Source organism: Amphibalanus amphitrite, unplaced genomic scaffold (genome assembly GCF_019059575.1).
Source record: "Amphibalanus amphitrite isolate SeventyFive unplaced genomic scaffold, NRLGWU_Aamphi_draft 000462F_arrow, whole genome shotgun sequence".
Lineage (NCBI taxonomy): Eukaryota > Metazoa > Arthropoda > Thecostraca > Balanomorpha > Balanidae > Amphibalanus > Amphibalanus amphitrite.
Window position 1 is genome coordinate 30,860 of NW_024881956.1, and position 18,120 is coordinate 48,979.

The 18,120-nt window shown below is 52.1% G+C and overlaps 1 protein-coding gene across 2 annotated transcripts; it reads left to right on the forward strand.

The window, feature by feature from the left end:
- The first annotated feature begins 1,507 nt into the window (after positions 1–1,507).
- LOC122391923 (mothers against decapentaplegic homolog 3-like) lies at positions 1,508–17,887 on the forward strand. Of its 2 annotated transcripts, none has more exons than XM_043386264.1 (7): positions 1,508–1,891; positions 13,274–13,517; positions 14,043–14,236; positions 14,813–15,028; positions 15,384–15,662; positions 15,874–15,984; positions 16,330–17,887. In XM_043386264.1, exons 2-7 carry the CDS (start codon positions 13,321–13,323, stop codon positions 16,596–16,598), a joined length of 1,266 nt encoding a protein of 421 aa, XP_043242199.1. In that variant the 5' UTR covers positions 1,508–1,891; positions 13,274–13,320; the 3' UTR covers positions 16,599–17,887. The 2 variants fall into 2 exon arrangements, with proteins under 2 accessions (XP_043242199.1, XP_043242200.1); XM_043386265.1 differs by having other exon boundaries at positions 1,692–1,716.
- The last annotated feature ends 233 nt before the right edge of the window (positions 17,888–18,120 follow it).

Sequence of the window (18,120 nt, forward strand, 5' to 3'; positions counted from 1 at the left end):
CTTCCGGTAACCTTGATACCCACCCTAATGCATGGGAGCAACATCATATCCGATGTTTGAACGCTTAAAACCACGAAAAGACGGCAAACACGCGGCAATGCGAGCCGACATACGCCAAATCGCGATTCCAGCCAAACATGGTCTCGAAAAGTAGGTCACAGGTCAAAGGTCATTAAGGTCAGGGTCATGAAAATTTCAGGGTAGGTGTAAAATGATAAACGCGAGGGTTCTGAAAGCTTCGTCGCGATCGGTCGCTTTTTACGCGAGCTATTCGCGAAAAACCGAAGGGGAGGGGTCCGTTCGACCCCCCCCCCCCCCCTATACGGGCAAAGGTTAAGATTCATCCAGCTTATGGAACCTGGTGAAATCATGCCACAGGCAGTCCATGGGGCGACAGATTGCTAACAGTCGTGTTTCAACAAACTATTGCTCTCAACATTGTCCAGCTGTCTTCACACTGACCAGACAGTTCTCAAACTGCCTAGCTAGGCCGTTTGCAAACCGCCTGATGCCTAATAGCTGCCATACGGCCTATATAGGCGATTTCCAAACGGCCTGAAATTTCATGCAGTTTGCAAACGGCCTGGAACTTCAGACCGTTTTCAAACGGCCTGACTTTTCAGTCCGTTTGCAAACTGACTGGGCCACCCAGGCCGTTTGCAAACGATAGAGATAGAGATGTGCTAGAGTGGTGAAAACACCTCAAATGTGTTCAGCTCGACGATACGGATCGACTAACATACAGCATGACCGGTGACCCTGTCCGGTCAAATTATGACCTTGATTAATGAGAACCTGAATGAGGGAATCTTTTTAGGCAAGCTTGGAATCCAATAAAAACACTGAAAATGAAATCATGCTACAAATTTCATTGCTTACCTCAGCAATGAAATCAGTAAGGAAAGAACAGCAATACTTTTAATGATTTCTTCAGGCTGACAATGCCTCAGCCATATTGGCACGCTACTGGCTGAAAATAAGTTGCTTAAAAAGACCCACTGAATCAGAATCGCCACGATTTTAAGTGCATGTCATAAGATCTCTATGATTCCAGCCAGCACGAACAGACCTATACGAGTGACCTTATAGCTGACATGAGTAGCTGGTAGGGGAAAATTGCTTAACATTTTTGTATATTTTATCCATATTGATAACAACTATCACAACCCACACTCATGCTAAAAAATTAACCTTATACCTCTTGACCTCTTGGAAGGGGCTTGGGCAAGGCGCTTGGGAGCTTGCTATTTTTGACGCGCCACAGTTGTCGACAAGCATTACTTCATGCACTTCCTCCAGAAATACGTTCAAAACGTGCTCAGCTGATGAGTTTTGCCTATTTTGGGGGAATTAAAAATTCATCAAGAAAAGAGCTTATATTCGTTATTTCTTATGAAAAAATATATGTAACGAACTCTTTTAAAAATAAAAATAGTGTAAAACTTCAGTAAAATGCTGAAAACCGTCAATTTTAATTTTCATGTTCATGAGCATTTTCAAAATGAACATTTTTTTATAATGATTATGAAAATCAAACTGATAATTGAAGCATATTACAAAGAATAAATGAAATATCTTATTTGAATTTAAAAGCAAGGCAAATACAGAAGCATGTATTTATCATTTATCGGCTTGCAAAACAAAAGACAGCTGTAAGGTTTCAACAAAGGAGGGAATTGAATGAACACAAGGTGCACTACATGTCCTCGTCACTGTGTGAGGACGGGAGTTCCGAAGGAGAGTTGTTTATTTACAAATTGAGTTTTTCGTGTCTTGTCTGGCATCTGGTGATTGCTGTTGGTTGCCTTATCGCATTCAGATACGTATATTATAAAAATCTGCTTTAATTCGTTTTTTCACTTAAAACTACCCATGCCACAATCGTTACAAGGTGAGTCTGAGTCAGGGCAGGACGCCTGCAGTGAGAAAGAATATTATATTTATCAGTTGTCATTTGAGTTTTTTCAGTTGGATATCATGTGCACACATTCATCTATAAAGATATTATACAAACATGCATGAATATTGATATCAACTGTCTTGCGTAAAATGAAGCAAAAATGACAGTGACATTTAGTCCTGCTTCTCGATTTGTCGCTCCATACCTTCCGCCTCGGAATCCCTGGCCTAGGTAATAGCATCATAACATCATGGAAATGTTAGCGAAATCACCGCTTTATTCACCAATTTTCCCTTAACAACTGAAGCTCTTGTGCCTGGAACGAATCAGAATGATCAGTGGTGGGATTTTAGCATAGCATGGTATGGTGTGCTGTGTACAGTGGCGTATCCAAGGGGGGATCCTGGGGGTCCTAGGATCCCCCTGGAGCAAATTTTTTTTTTTTACTCGAAAAAAATTGAAAACACTTTATGGGCCCTTTTCACCACATACATTTTTTTTACATAATGAAAAGTATCAATTACATTTTTAGGGACCCTTTTAGGACTATCAGAGGACCCCTTTAGGCCAACGAGGGACCTTGTAGAGTAAATTAAGGGCCCTTTACAACGAGCAGGACCTTCTCAGGCACACAGAGGGCCCTCTCAGACACACAGAGGGCCCTCTCAGGCACTCAGAGGGCCCTCTCAGGCACTCAGAGGGCCCTCTCAGGCACTCAGAGGGCCCTCTCAGGTACTCAGAGGGCCCTCTCAGGCACTCAGAGGGCCCTCTCAGGCTCTCGTAGGGCCCTCTCAAGCACTCAGAGGGCCCTCTCAGGCCCGAGGGCCCTCTCAGACATTTCAAAGAGGTCGAAAAGAGCCCTCTGAGCTCAAAGAGGGCCCTCTGAGATAAAAGGGCCCTCGGAGGCAACAGAGGGCCCTACAATGCAACAATAGAGCCCCTGTGGTCACCAAAGGGCCATCTGAGGCGAATAGGGGGTCCTTTTAGGCAAACAGAGGGCTCTTTGAGGCAAACAGAGGGCCCTCTGAAGGGGCGAATGAAGGGACCCTCTGAGACGAATGGGGGCCAGAGCCCAGAGGGCCCTCTCAGGCACTCAGAGGGCCCTCTCAGGCACTCAGAGGGCCCTCTCAGGCACTCAGAGGGCCCTCTCAGGTACACAGAGAGCCCTATCAAGCACACAGAGGGCCCTCTCAGGCTCACAGATGGCCCTCTCAGGCACACATAGGCCCCCTCAGGCACACAGAGGGCCCTCTCAGGTACACATATGGTCCTCTGAGACACACAGAGGGCCCTCTCAGGTACACAGAGGGCCCTCTCAGGCTCACAGAGGGCCCTCTCAGGCACACATAGGGCCCCCTCAGGCACACAGAGGGCCCTCTCAGGCAAACAGAAGCCCCTCTCAGGCAAACAGAGGGCCCTCTCAGGTACACAGAGGGCCCTTTCAGGCACACAGAGGGCCCTCTAAAACACACAGAGGGCCCTCTCAGGTACACAGAGGACCCTTTCAGGCACATAGAGGGCCCTCTCAAACACACAGAGGGCCCTCTCAGGCACACAGGAGGCCCTCTCAGGCACACAAAGGCCCTCTGAGACACACAAAGGGCCCTCTCAGACACACAGAGGGCCCTCTCAGGTACACATATGGTCCTCTGAGACACACAGAGGGCCCTCTCAGCCACACAGAGGACCCTCTCAGGTACACATAGGGCCCCCTCAGGCAAGGGCGCACACAAGGGGGGGCACACGGGCCCGTGCCCCCCCCATTCGAGTTGGGGGGCCCAGCCGAAGGAATAGGGGCCCATTTGAGGCGGCCGAAGGCCGCCTCAAATGGGCCTCTAACTAATCCTTAGACCACCGAAGCCTGTGTACAAAGGGCCCTCAAATGGCCTTAAAGAGCCCTCAGATGGTCTCAAAAGGCCCTCAGATGGTCTCGAAGGGCCCTCAGATGACCTCAAAGGGCCCTCACTTAGCGTCATAGGGCCCTCATCTGGTGTCAAAGGGCCCTTAGATCAATGGTGTTAAAGGGCCCTTAAATGGTGTCAAAGGGCCCTCAGATGGCCTCGAAGGGCCCCAGATGGCCTTAAGGGGCCCTCAGATGACCTCAAAGGGCTCTCAGATGGCCTTAAAGGGCCCTCAGATGGCCTTAAAGGGCCCTCAGATGGCCTCAAAGGGCCCTCAGCTAACATCAAACGGACGCCAGAAGGCCTTAAAGGGTGTTTTAGAGTCAGATTTTTCCCGGGTTTATGTTTGTAGATATAAAACTTTATAACTTTATCGGAATTCACTGGGATTGTATTGCGTATGCAAGTCCATGGACTTGCATACGCAATACAATCCCAGTGAATTCCGATAAAGTTTTATATCTACAGCCTTAAAGGGTGTCAAAGGTCCCGCTGGCGTCAGAGGGCCATGCCCTTGCGTCAAACGGCTCTCCGAAGGCCCTAAAGGGTCCTTAGCTGGTGTCAGAGGGCCCCCAGCTGGTGCCAGATGGCCCTCAGCTGGCGCCAAATGGCCATCAGAAGGCCTCAAACGGTCCTCAGCTGAAGTCCAGCGGTCCTCAGTTGGCGTCAAGCGGCCCTCAAAAAGCCTCAAGGGGCCTTAAGAAAGCCTCAAGGGGCCCTTAGAAGACCTGAAGGGGCCCTCAGAAGGCCTTAAAGAGTGTCAAAGGGTCTTGAGCTAGCGTCAGATGGCCCCCCAGCTGATGTCAGAGGGCCCTGAGCTAGCGTCAAACTTAAAGGGCCCTTAGCTGGTGTCAGAGGGCCCCAGTTGGTGTCAGAGGGTCATCCATTGGCGTCTAACGGCCATCAGAAGGCCCAAAAACGGTCCTCAGCTGGCGTCCAACGGTCCTCAGCTGACGTCAAGAGGCCCTCAAAAGGCCTCAAAGGCCCCTCGACTGCTCAAAGGGCCCTTAGAAGGCTTCAATGGGAACTCAAGAGACGTTAAACGGCCCTCAAAAGGCTTGAAAAGGCCCTCTGCTGATGGCAAAGGGCTCGCACCTGAGTCAATAAGAGCCTTGTCAAAAACGGACCTGAGAAACCTTGCCGCCCCTGGTTATCTGCGGGACTCCTACAGTTACCTGAGTGGCCCCCCTTTACTGAGGGGCCCTGGTTATTGATGGGGTCCCTGGTTACTTGAGGCCATCTGAGGGCCCTTTAAGGCCACCTGAGAGCCCTTTGAGGTCATCTGAGGGCCCCTTAAGGCCTGGTTACCAGAGGGGCCTATGGTCACCTGGAGGACCCCTGATCAATTGAAAACCCCTGGTCATCTGAAACGCCCCTGATTACCTAAAGGGTCCCTGATCACTTGGATTCAGTGACATAGCAAGGGAGCGAGGGGGTACGTGCCCGTTCTCGGGTTTAGGGTTCCTTCGAAACCGAGGGGCCCTGCGGCGCCAGTTGGTAGCAGAGGGTTCGCGCTGGCCGCACTTCAACTCTGAAGGACACCACAGGGCTTGTGGGGGCACGTTATTGGCTCCTATGTAGCCACAATTATCTTCATAAAGGCCCAATGCCGGTTTCTGAGAGACCTCGCCGGCCGCTCAGGGCCCTAGTAACGGCCAACGAGGGATTGGCTGCTATGGCTCCACATCCGTCTGTGATAGACACACGGCCCACACCAGTGTTTCTAAAGGCACCCACAACGGCAACTGCGAGGCCCCTCGCGCCACCTCCAAGGGACCCCCACCAGCGCATCTTAAGGGCCTACATCGGCGGCTCTGAGAGTCCCCACACCGGCGCCTCTGAGGGCCACGTACCAGTGACTCTGAGGGCCTCTTACCAGCCTCTGGGTGTCCTTGCCAGCCTATGAAGGGCCACTTTCCACTTGCAGGCCATTTTGCAGGGCCACACACATGCCAATGATGGCCCCACCAGTGTCTCTAAGCCCTAAGACCCCGCAACGGCGCCTGTGAGGACCCAACACCAGCGCATCTGACGGCCTTTCACTGGCACCTCTGAGCGCGCCACACACCGGTGACTCTGAGGAGCTCGCTCGCTTCGCTCGCTCGTAAAATACCATGTACATTAGGCATTAGTGTGCATAAGGCACACTCCTCGGGCATAAATGATACTTTTACTTGCCAATTTTCCGCATTTTCTCATGCAAAGACCGTTTTAAAGAGACCCGTCTGCCAGTGAGACTGGACCCACCGTGCCTCCCTCCTCCCATCGAAAGGTCCTGGACTCCTGGATACATCCTTGCCTGAGCTGACCCCGGGCCCCGGGTGACTCGCGGGCCCGGGGTCAGGTGACCAGCAGGTGACCCCCTCTTGGGCGAAATTCTGGGTACGTGTCCGACATGCATCGTACATAGTCCTGTTGATTTGATTCATCGGTTAAACATTAAATATAAGTTACGAGCTGGATCTCTAGTCTGTGATCCCGCATCGTATCAGATATAATGACATTTCATGTCATGTGCCTAAAAAAATCTGCGAATATACGTGAAAAAGGAGTGCTGCTCCCGCTCCTACACATCCGGGCCAAACAGTGACCGGCCCCTGCTTCTAGCCACCCGGGGCCGGTCGGCCGGCCGGCAGTCAGTCGCTGCCCGGGGCTGATTTCTGAGGGACTTGCAAAAATGTTTATTAATGAAATGTTTTACGTAATAAATTAAATGATTAGGTATATGTACCGGCTCTGAGTGGCATTTGAGAAAAAACATGCTAGCGTAAAAATATAAATGTTTTGAAAATTAAGCTGGTACCGAAATAATTGTTTTACCATGGATTGACAAAAGGTCAAGCTTCAAACCAACCGAAATTTAACTCCGTGGGCCGTTTTTTTTTTGGGGGGGGGGCCCTTCGGCATGGGGGGCCCAGTTCGAAGGTCGTGCCCCCCATTCAAAAATCCTGTGTGCGCGCCTGCCCTCAGGCACACAGAGGGCCCTCTCAGGCAAACTACACAGAGGGCCCTTTCAGGCACACAGAGGGCCCTCTCAAACACACAGAGGGCCCTCTCAGGTACTCAGGGGGCCCTCCCAGGCACACAAAGGGTCCGCTAAGACCAGCAGAGGGCCTGTTAAGACGAACAGAAGGGCCTCTGAGGTACGAGGGTCAATTTCAGGCCACAAGGTATCCTATGAGGCCACCAGACGGCCCTCTTAGATCAAAGATGGTCCCTGGAGGTCACCAGAGGGCCCTCTGAGGTGAACAAAGGGCCCTCACAGCCACCTCAAAGAGGGCCCTCTGAGATCGAAGAGATCAAAGAGATCAAAGAGGGCCCTCTATAGCGAATGGAGGGCCTTCAAAGGCCACAAAGTGCCCTCTCAGGCCACTGGAGGGCCTTCTGAGGTGATATGATGCTATGTCAGACCACCATGAGGTCATCAGGCCTATGAGGTCATCAGGCCCTCTGAGATCAAAGAGGGTCCTTGGAAGTCATCGGAGGACCCCTTGAGGCCCCTTGAGGCGAACAAAGGCCAGAGGGCCCCCTTAGACACCACAAAGAAGTAAAAAAGATCCCTCTGAGTTCAAAGACAGCTCTCTGAGATGTAATAGGGCCATTTGAGGCCTCTGAGGGCCCTCTGATGCCACAGAGAGGCGCCCGCTGATACCAAAATAGGGTCCTCTGAAGTCTGAAGCCACCAGAGGGCCCTCTGAGGCGAATAGCGGGTCCTCACATCCACTTCAAAGAGGGCCCTCTGAAAATCAACTGGTCCTCGGAGTCAGTGTCCCAAAATTGTATTTTGGCTTGGGTGTCAGAGGGGGAAATAGGTCACCCAAAAGGGGGATAAGAGTGGACAATTGTCAGTCACAGGGCAGCCGGAGCCCTCTGAGAAGGTCACTTGAGCCTTACACCAGAGGGCCCTCTGAGGTGATATGAAGGCTATGTCAGGCCACTATGGGCTATATGAGGTCAGCAGGCACTCTGAGGAAAAGACTGGCCCTCTGAGGGGAACAGAGGGCCCTTTAGGACAATCAGAGGACTTTTTAGGCCAACTAGGGGCCTTAAGAGGTCAACAAAGGGCCCTTTGGGACACAAACAGGGCCTCTCAGGCCACCAGGGGCCTCATGTATTAGACAAACATACGGCCATCTGAAGTAAAAGAGGACCTTTTGAGGTAAACAAGGGCCCCTGGAGAGAAAACAAAGGGCCCTTTCAGGTACCCAGAAGGTCCATGGAGGCCACTAGAGTGCCCTTTGAGGCCAGTGATGGTCTGCAGAGGCCATCAGAGGGTCCCTCTGAGGGTAACAGAGGGTCCTTAAGACGACCAGAGGCCCCCCTTGAAAATGCAGGTGTCACAAGGCCCGGTTTGCATCAAAGGTCAGGTAGCTATGCCCAGTTTTGGCTCTCTGTTGCCGACGCGTTCCGAGCTGTCGCAAAAAAAAAAAAACGATGTGGTGGCACCCACCCTCCCACTCGGCCGGCCAGGGTCCTTCTAACCAGGGATGCGGAGCCTTGGAAATTTCAGACGTCTCCGGCTCCAGCTCTGGAGAAAAAATCGGATTCGGCTCCGGCTCAGGCTCCGAGTAAAATGGTCCGGCTCCGGCGGCTCCGGCTCCAATACTCAGTACATCCTCTATACAATTAAATACGGGTGGAATGGAAAAGATGAAGGATTGGTTCACGTTGCTTCTGTATTTGCATAACAAGGCTATTTTGAATACCACATGTTTTACTGCCTTGTACTGTCAAATCGAACTATGTAAGTCAATAATTTTTTCCTCTTCAAAAAAGCAGCCGGAGTCGCCGCCTTTTTGGACGGCTCCGGCTCCGGCTCCGGCTCCGGGCAAACTATGCCGGCTCCCGCGGCTCCGGCTCCAGCTCCGGCTCCACACCCCTGCTTCTAACTCGGCTTCTGAGCCACGTACCAGCACGCCAAAGGCAGCGTTCGAAAGGACGCAAACAATAATGACGAAATTACTCTGGTCACTTTTTAGATCAGGTCAAAGGTCAGTTCACATAGGTCATCCAAGGCTAAATTTCGCCAATTTTCTGGTCCAATTTCGACAATTTTCAACAAACCACCGCATCACTCGGAAATGAATGCCGTGCCGGGGAAAAGCGTAGTTAATAGCTCTTTTAACCCGCGCCGGGCCGGTGCTCTGAGATTCCGCGCCGGGCCGGAAGGGGGGTGTGTCTGAACACCCCCCTTCTAACTCGGCTCCTGGGCCACGTAGCGACACGCGAAAAAGTGCAATCGAAAGAACGTCCAAAATAAGGACGAAAACACTAAGGTCATTTTTTGGGTCAGGTCAAAGGTCAGGTCACCAGGGGTCACCAAAGGTAAAATGTTGACTATTTCAACATTTTGGAAACCGCCAACGACTATCTCGGGAACCGATAGAGCTACAGCGCCAGAGAAAAGGGCATTCAATAGCCCTTTTACAGACCTTTCTGAGCAATGTTCTCAGATTTGACCTCAGGTCAACGGTTTAGCCTCCAGAGGGCAAAAACTCCAAAAATAGCCGTTTTTACGAAAAGCGTTTTTTCGGCAATAACTTTTGACTCAAAAGAGTCATGACATTAATTTTGCCAGCATCGTGTTCCTCTCGTCGAGACGCGTCGAATGAACTATAATTGGACCTTGAAAAGTCAACTTGAAAATTTGACCTCAGGTCAAGGTCATGACCTGACCGGAAAAGGTCATGTTGCATATCAGTCGATCCGCAACGTCGAGTCGAACACATCTAAGGCGTTTTCAGTGCTCTAGCACGCCTCTATCAGAAGTTATTGGCGAAAAACTGTTAGATTCTGTTCGTGACCTGAGATGACCTCGGGGACATAACGAGGGGTCACAGTTGCCATTTTCCGATTCAGTGTGCCAATTTTACTTACATCTCGATGTTAGAGAGTGTCTAGAATAGCGTTCGTGCAAAACAGACGCTTTTCAATTTTCTCCCATTGACTGATAGGTAATGGAGAGGCCGCGATATTGACCTGACCTTAGGTCACCGATATCAAAATTCCGAGATGAACATTTTATAGATAATGTTGCTCTTATCAATCGCTGAAAGTTTCAAGGCAATCGATCAATCGGTGTAGCTATGACGAGCATTCTTATTTTTTCTGAGGTGAGGTCACTTGGCGTGACCTGGTGACCTGACCTAAGGCGACCTGGGTCTGAAATTTTTTACAACATGTGCGGAAAAGATGCACAAACAGGTGTGCCAAAAACGGCGGCGCTCCGCGGTGCCGTTTTTTGAGATATCTGCGAAAAACCGCGGGGGGGTGTTCAAACACCCCCCCCCCCCGGCCCCGCGCGGGTTAACACCCGTTTCGCCGTTTCCATCCTCAGGACATTCAAATCCTTCTCCTTCATGCCGCAACCCATGATCCAGGCTGGACCTGGACGGGCAACTTTATACCATGCGGGCGGCTCCCATTGGAGCGCACTGCAGCTCCTAAGGAAGCACACTCGTAACCGGGTGCAGTGAGCACTTGGGGGGCTGGTCGGCCTGTCCTGTTGGACAGGCTCAGCCCCGGTGACTCACCAAGGTGCCCGCCCAGACCAATGTCTCCCTCAATTCCTATCATCCTTCCGGCCCTGAAATGGTCTGGTCAGACCGAAAGGTCTGACCAGACCATTTGACCACCTGACCGCCCAACAAAACAAACAAAACTCTTTTGACACTCTTTCTGTAATTTGTGCTCAGATTTGACCTAGGCCTGTTAATTGTACACCTTTTATCTCGGAACATTTTTATGTTTCTACAGCTCTGTAGGGCTGACAGCTCTTCCTGCGAAACCTTTTTTGGGTCGAAAATGGCAGAACATGACGTCATTTGCGGCCAACCTATCATAGCCTCTGGAAAAAAATTGGTCACAATGTATAAAATGGATGCTCGTAGAGGTCCTGAAAGTTTGGTGGGGATATCTGCAGTCATTTAGGAGATAGCTACGGAAGAGGACAGGGGGCCGTTTCGCCCCCCCCCCCCCCACGGGACGCGGGTTGAACGCCCTTTCAACTCAGGCTACAAGGGCCCTTTTGACTGCGGACCCCCCCTGAGAGAAATCCTAGATACGCCACTGGCTGTGTAAAACTTGTAAAGTCAAAGTGGCTCTTTTAGAATCTACCAATGGTGAAAGACTCACATTTGTTTCTTCAATAGATAATTGTTTGGGACTTGGGTCATAAGGTCTGGATGTGTGTAGCCGCATGACAAGAAAGGTGCGCACTTGGATCTGATGGGTTACTTTGGTCAAGACATGATGTTTTGAGCTACATACAATTGCTCATAGCAAGATAGGCAGTGATGCAAATTTTTACAATACCTAATGATGATGATGAGTTTGAGACAAGATAATTAACCCATTACCCAATCCAACTACAGTTAACCCAACTTTATCAAAGCTAATACAGCTTAAGCCTTAATTAGGTAACCTTAGAGTCCCATCATCAAACAGCTTCCTCTGTGTCTGTCATAAGGTGACACTTGACAGAAACAGGTACCCCTATCTTTGTCAAACAGCTCTAGCCACACTCCATTTTTAGGTGAGATCATCTTGCAGGATCAATAATTAAAAATGAAATCAGCATATCTAACATATTTGATGCGCATTGTGCAGTGTGCTGCAGTTGAGTGTGCTGTTGTAATTGGACCTGATATTCAATAATGCTGAATATCCTACCTACATATGAAACAGGCTAAACACTAAATTGCACATGTTCTTGACTTGAAATTTAGCAGTAAAAATATTTGCAATTATCAATTATCATGTTTTTTTCAGTTTCAGATGTTGTTGACACATCAGAATGGCCTGGCAGGGCAATAAAGTTGTTCATCTAGTAGCTCAGTCAGCAGAGTTTCAGAATTCCGGTGGGTAGAACCTGGGCAAGACTGCAACCAATGGGTATTGACAGGAGAGTCCATGAGCTGCACCAGCTGTGCAGAAAACCACCAACAAAAGGGACTGAAAATGCACCAGCTGGACTGAAAAATGATGAATATTACACCACAGAAGTAGGAATTTCACATATTTATTTATAGGCAAAAATTGTATGAAAATACTGGTAGATGACTGACTGCATTGAAGTCTTTCAACAGGGCTGTGGAGTCAAAGCCAGAGCCAGAGTCGGAGTCGGTCGGAGTCAACAGTACACTTCTGACTGGAGCTGGAAGTCGATTAAAAAAAAAAACAGAGTCTGAGTCGCCGAAAATCTGTCGCCTCCACAGCCCGGTATCGGTAAGGCTGGCGTCACCGTCGGCGTTAGGTAGGTAGGTTAGGTTGTAGATTGTTAGGTTGTAGGTTGTAGTTTGGTAGGTGTATAGGTTGGTAGGTTATAGATTAAGTAGGCAAGGTTAGGTCAGGTTAGATGTTTTTTTACTCTAACTTCATCTACACATTTACCGGTTAGCGGCGACGGTGACGTCAGCTTTAGCGATACCCACAGCCCTGCTAGTTCAGCGGAGCCAGAGTTGGAGTCAGTCGGAGTCAGAGTCGGAGTAGGTTTTTGAAAGCCAGAGTCGGAGTCACCGAAAATACATCGACTGCGCACTGCGCAGCCCTGTCTCCAATGTAGCGTTATTTTGGGCGGTGCTGGTACCTATACTCGTGTGTCATCACCTGGCGCCGCTAAAATACGTCTAGGTACGCACGTAAAGGGCACCGCAGCTGCAGGGAGAAAACTGCCCGAGACTCAACGGGTTCGACAGAACGAAGCTCACATCGACGAGATATCATCGAAATTGCCATGCTTTGTAGTCTGGAGTATGGGCTTGAGTCGATCCGTCGGTCGATGGATATGCGAGTCTTGACGCGCGCAGCCATTTGAAGTCAGTGAGCGGGGCGTACCTACCTGTCCAGTTACTATGGTTGCACTAAACTTGGTGTCGAATTTCTTTTGATTACCCGGAATCACAGTGCCGTATATCAAAGGCCGGATTCGGTCTCTAGGCGTCAGGTATCCAGTCCGTGTCTGGTATTGTCATTAAATCGAAACCCGCTTGTGCCGCACATCGCAACTGCGTCCAAGAGCTCAGATACTGGTCCGTTTATGACACTGAGCAGCACAGCACAAGAATTACGACCATACAATTAAATTATTATGCTGTCATCTATTAAAATATGACATGCGATGGTGTATGTGGTAATTATTTGAAACTATATGACATTTTTTCGGCTCGCCAGCCGTCTCCTGCAGGTATTATCCGACCTGTACCCAAATAAGTGCGCCTACTCATTCCTTTAGATGCTGCGGCATTGATCATTGATACATCCTATTCCCAGTTTGACCGGTGAAGGATGTCGCTGCTGAATGAAAATATTAATGCAATTTCGAACTGTTCTTGCAAAGCAACCTGTCTATAGTGATTTTGATTCTTGAACCCATATTTTTAATCTAAGGTTGGCTTTCTTAGTGTTTCAATGCTTCCCCTGGTTTTGAAGTTTTACTGTATTCGTTTTATGAAAAGTGTTTTCTCTTTTTCAGATCTCTAGTGCTATTCATGCCTGGTCTTAGCAAACAGAGGCTGGATCATGTCCATAAACCCGTTCACGCCTCCCGTCGTTAAGAGACTGCTGCACTGGAAGAAGAGTGACGGCGAGGATAAGTGGTCCGAGAAGGCCGTCAAGAGCCTGATCAAGCGCCTGAAGAAGTGTCCCGGCTCGGTGGAGGAGCTGGAGCGGGCCATCTCTGGCCAGGATCCGTCCACCAAGTGCATCACCATACCGAGGTGAGGCGGTGGCCAGTCTCGGTTACAACTGCCGCCGTGTTACGTGTATGTGTTACGGTGGTCCCGTTCGAAAAATGCCGTCGATAGGCAGACCTGACGCTGCAGAAGTAGGATTGATGCTACAAAGGTACGGTTAGTGCTGTCGTCCGGCGTTGCAGAGGTATTTGCTTAGTGGGTTTATCATTGCGCCACTAAATTATCGACGACACAACTGGCGAGTAATGCGGAACGGTATCACGTCAGGTCAGCTTGCCGCTGCTGTCGTCTAGGGGAGCCTTTGTCGTGAGCGTTGCGTACCGACTACGCTACTGAACTGCGTAATCGACTGTCTAGGTAATACTGGCGAATGGCGATTGTCATTACCCGGATAGTCAGTACGTCATAGTGCGCTATGCATCTGGCTGGACTGCCTTACAGCCTCCTGTCCCGCACCCCTGTTCTATGATAGTTATGTTGCCTGCCTAATCTAATATGGTCAGAACGCGCGCATTCCGCGCTCCTTACTGACCTGTGCCGTGTCTCCAGGTCCCTAGACGGCCGGCTACAGGTCTCTGAGAAGAAAGGCCTGCCTCACGTCATCTATTGCCGACTGTGGCGCTTCCCGGACCTACAGTCGCACCACGAGCTGAAACCCATCGAGCACTGCCAGTTCTCCTTCACATCCAAAAAGGACGAGGTCTGCGTCAACCCGTACCACTACCTGCGGACACAGGCGCTCGGTGAGTGACCCTTTGTAAGAAAATTAGATGAGCATGGTGAAATAGGTGGTTACGGTCTGGAACTCACGAGCGCCCCAAACGTTTCAATCAGTACAGATGTTCGTCAAGTGGCTGTTAATTACCTGGCAGAACACTGAACTCCAGAATCTAGTAAAAAGTCGCCTGGCTGTGCGCACCCAGCGTATATTCTGGTCTCTCCGACTGGTGTGCTGTTTTCTCTGCAGTGCTGCCTGCTGGTTGCGTGAGGGAAACGCTTTCGACCCTACGACGTCTCTCTGTCCCTCTGACATCTCCCTGCCCCTCTGGCGTCCGTCTCTCTGACTATTCCCGTCCCTCTTACGCTTTTCTGCCCCGCTGACATCTCCCTGTCCCCCTGACACTATCGCTGCCCCTCTGGCGTCCGTCTCTCTGACTATTCCCGTCCCTCTTACGCTTTTCTGCCCCTCTGACATCTCCCTGTCCCCCTGACACTATCGCTGCCCCTCTGGCGTCCGTCTCTCTGACTATTCCCGTCCCTCTTACGCTTTTCTGCCCCTCTGACGTCGGTTCCACTGACACTTCCTTCCCCGCCGGCAGCGCTGCCCGCCGTTCTGGTGCCGAAGCGCGACCCGAGCGAGTTTCCGCCGCAGCCGCCGGCCGTGGACGAGCTGTCGCTGCTGCCCCCGGAGAACGCCCAGATGACGTCACCGATGGAGCAGGTGGCGCCCACCGAGTCGCCGGCCACCTCGGTGCCCGACTCGCCGCCGGCCTCGTTCATGTCAGAGGACGGCGACAACAGCGACAGGAACGACAGTGAGTCGACGGGACGTGGAACGGGACCGGTGTGTGTGTGCGTGTGTGTGTGAAGGGGGAGGCAACAGTGACCGAAACGACAGTGAGTCGACGGGCAACGGGGAAATGTAACAGCGGGGACTGCGACGACAATCAGTGGGCGGGGGATGGAGAGGGGTAACAACAGTGACCGAAGCAATAATCAGTGGCGAGAGGAGCATTGGGTGAAGTGGTAGAGGAACACTGTAACAACAGTCAGTGGAGGGGAAAGCGAGAGGGGCAACAAGAGGGGCATACGTTGGATGGGGAAACGGGCTGGGAACAACGGTAACCGCAACGACAGTCAGTGACCATGACCCCTCCCCCCTCCCCGCAGGCGTGCTGCCGTCGCCGCCGCCGCCGGTAGTGGCGCCCGACGCCCAGCCGGTCACCTACTGCGAGCCCACCTTCTGGTGTTCGGTCAGCTACTACGAGCTGTCGAGCCGCGTCGGCGAGACGTTCCACGCCTCCCAGCCGAGCCTGACCGTGGACGGCTTCACGGACCCGAGCAGCTCGGACCGCTTCTGCCTGGGCCTGCTGAGCAACATCAACCGCAACCCGGTGGTGGAGCAGACGCGGCGCAACATCGGACACGGCGTCCGCTTCTACTACATCGGTGAGCAAGAGAAGTCTCGGAATCAAACAAATCAACCAAAAAGTAGAATCTAGGTCGTAGCGGGGGCATAGACGAGAGGCAGATGCACGAAGAGTTCAGGTGGTCAGCGCCGCTGGCTGCGCGGATAGCTTATCGATTCAATCGAATAATCTTTCGGTTGAAGGGGTATAGTAAGAAATGTAATTACCCATCCCGTTCCTTTGCATTTCAGGCGGTGAGGTGTTTGCCGAGTGTCTGAGCGAGTCGGCCATCTTTGTCCAGTCACCCAACTGTAACCACCGGTTCGGCTGGCACCCGGCCACTGTCTGCAAAATACCGCCCAGTCAGTGGACCCGGGACTTGGTGGAGGGGTATGGTATGGGGTGCAAGTACTGTAGATGTAGTGCTTCGTAGTTCGTTCGTTATGTAGACCACAATTTATCATCATTATTTGTGAATGCACGCTACTGAAAACCTTTATTGGGCTGTGTCGCTGCCGGTCGCCTCCACAGTCAAAAATATGTTCCTTACCCGCCTGCCTTGATATCTGAGCCTTTTCTCTTTCGGATGGTAGTGTTGGTCTGGTTGGTATCGATCCCGTTAGGTAGTCAGGGAATACCTTTTACCACATTCGACGATCTTCTTCCCTCTGACCCCACCGATGTCTGACGGCTCTCCTCCCCGACAGAGTGTAACCTGAAGATCTTCAACAACCTCGAGTTCGCCGCCATGCTGGCCCAGTCGGTGAACCAGGGCTTCGAGGCCGTCTACAGCCTGACGCGCATGTGTACCATTCGGATCAGCTTCGTCAAGGGCTGGGGCGCCGAGTACCGGCGGCAGATCGTCACCTCGACGCCCTGCTGGATCGAGCTGCACCTGAACGGACCGCTGCAGTGGCTGGACCGGGTGCTTACACAGATGGGCTCGCCGCACCTGCCCTGCTCGTCCATGTCGTAGGCGAGCAGACCGCCTGTCGACCCAGCTGAGAGCGAGTCACCGGTCTGTGGAGCTGCGAGACTGAGTCGCTGCGGCAGACAGCGCCGCCGGGCTGGTCTGTCGGCGGGACGGGCACTGCCGGACTGATCTGCGGAGAATGTCGGGGCCCGTCTGCTATTGCAGCGGATACCAGGGCCGTCTGCTTTAGCAGTGGATTCGTGGGCCCGTCTGCTCGTAAAGCGGATACTGCGGCCCATTTTTACTTCTACAGTGGCCGCTGCGGGCCCTTCTGCTTTTACAGCGGATACCACGCTGCCACAGTGAATACCAAGCCCCCTTATCTGCTGTCACAGTGGATATAGTTGACTCGTCCGCTGCTACAGCGGATAGTACGGCCCGGTCGTCTCTTACAGCGGATATCGCGGGCAGGAGGACCGCGGGACGGAACTGCAGGGACTGAGAAGGCAGCTGAGTGAGAAACGACCGAGCCCAGTCCACCAGCGAGTGAACGCGGCACAGAAATATCGGGCGTGGTAACATCCAGGGCTGCGACTGACGTAAATATAACGCGCTATCGACACAGTCATACCCGGCGCTCGACCCTGGCACGGACGGTGGTGTGGGCAGTGGTCTGCCCTGAAGTGGACGGTGGTGCTTCGTTCTGACGTGAATATGGTGCGACTGGTGCTCTGATCTGGTGCGACTGGTGTTCTGAGCTGGTGTGAATGCCGACCGGAGTGTCGTGTGTGCCCCGGCACGGAACGCTAACAATCATGTAGGCTGCCGCCGCGGCGCCGCACGCGGCCGGCTCCGGCGGCAGCAGCCAACTCTCTGCAGGGACTCGGTGCTCACACTGCGCGCACCTCTCCCCACTCGCGCTTGCTGTGGCTTTTGCGCGGCGCTGGCGCCCATCGCGCGAGCGCGACTCGCTTTGCTATTGCTTGTGTTTCACCTGGACTGTCTTGTGTGCGCCGCGCTATACTGCATGTCGTGTAGAGACGCGCCGCGCGCCGGCAGCGTCCGTTAGGTCGGGGGGGGGGGGGAGACGGCCGGGGCGGATGGCCCGGGTCGACTGTCCGACAGTGGGGACGTCTCCGCTGCGCCGGGGAATGTGCGGGAACTGAGCGGCGGCCCGGCCGGCCGGCTCGGGCCGCCGCTGGAGGGCGGCTGTGAGAGAAGAGTGATCCGGTCACTCGTGTGAGCGGCAGGGGGAGCGATTCCTCCATCTGACCTGGTGACCTGACCTGACCTGAGCTGACCTGATGGACGGCGTGTAGAACGGAGTACCAATACAGTCGGTAATGTCTCCATTGGTGTCAATGCTTCCCCTGGTTTTGAAGTTTTACTGTATTCGTTCGCTATGGCTCTCAGACAGAGGCGGTCGGACGATGATTAGGATGGCGTATTTCTACTCGGGAATTGCGGGAGTTCGGAGAATATGTCTATATGACATGAATGAATGATATGAATAATATGAAGTTAGACCAGAAGATGGACTTCACACGATCAAAGTGGAAACCTGACGCTAGCATTTCAAACCGAT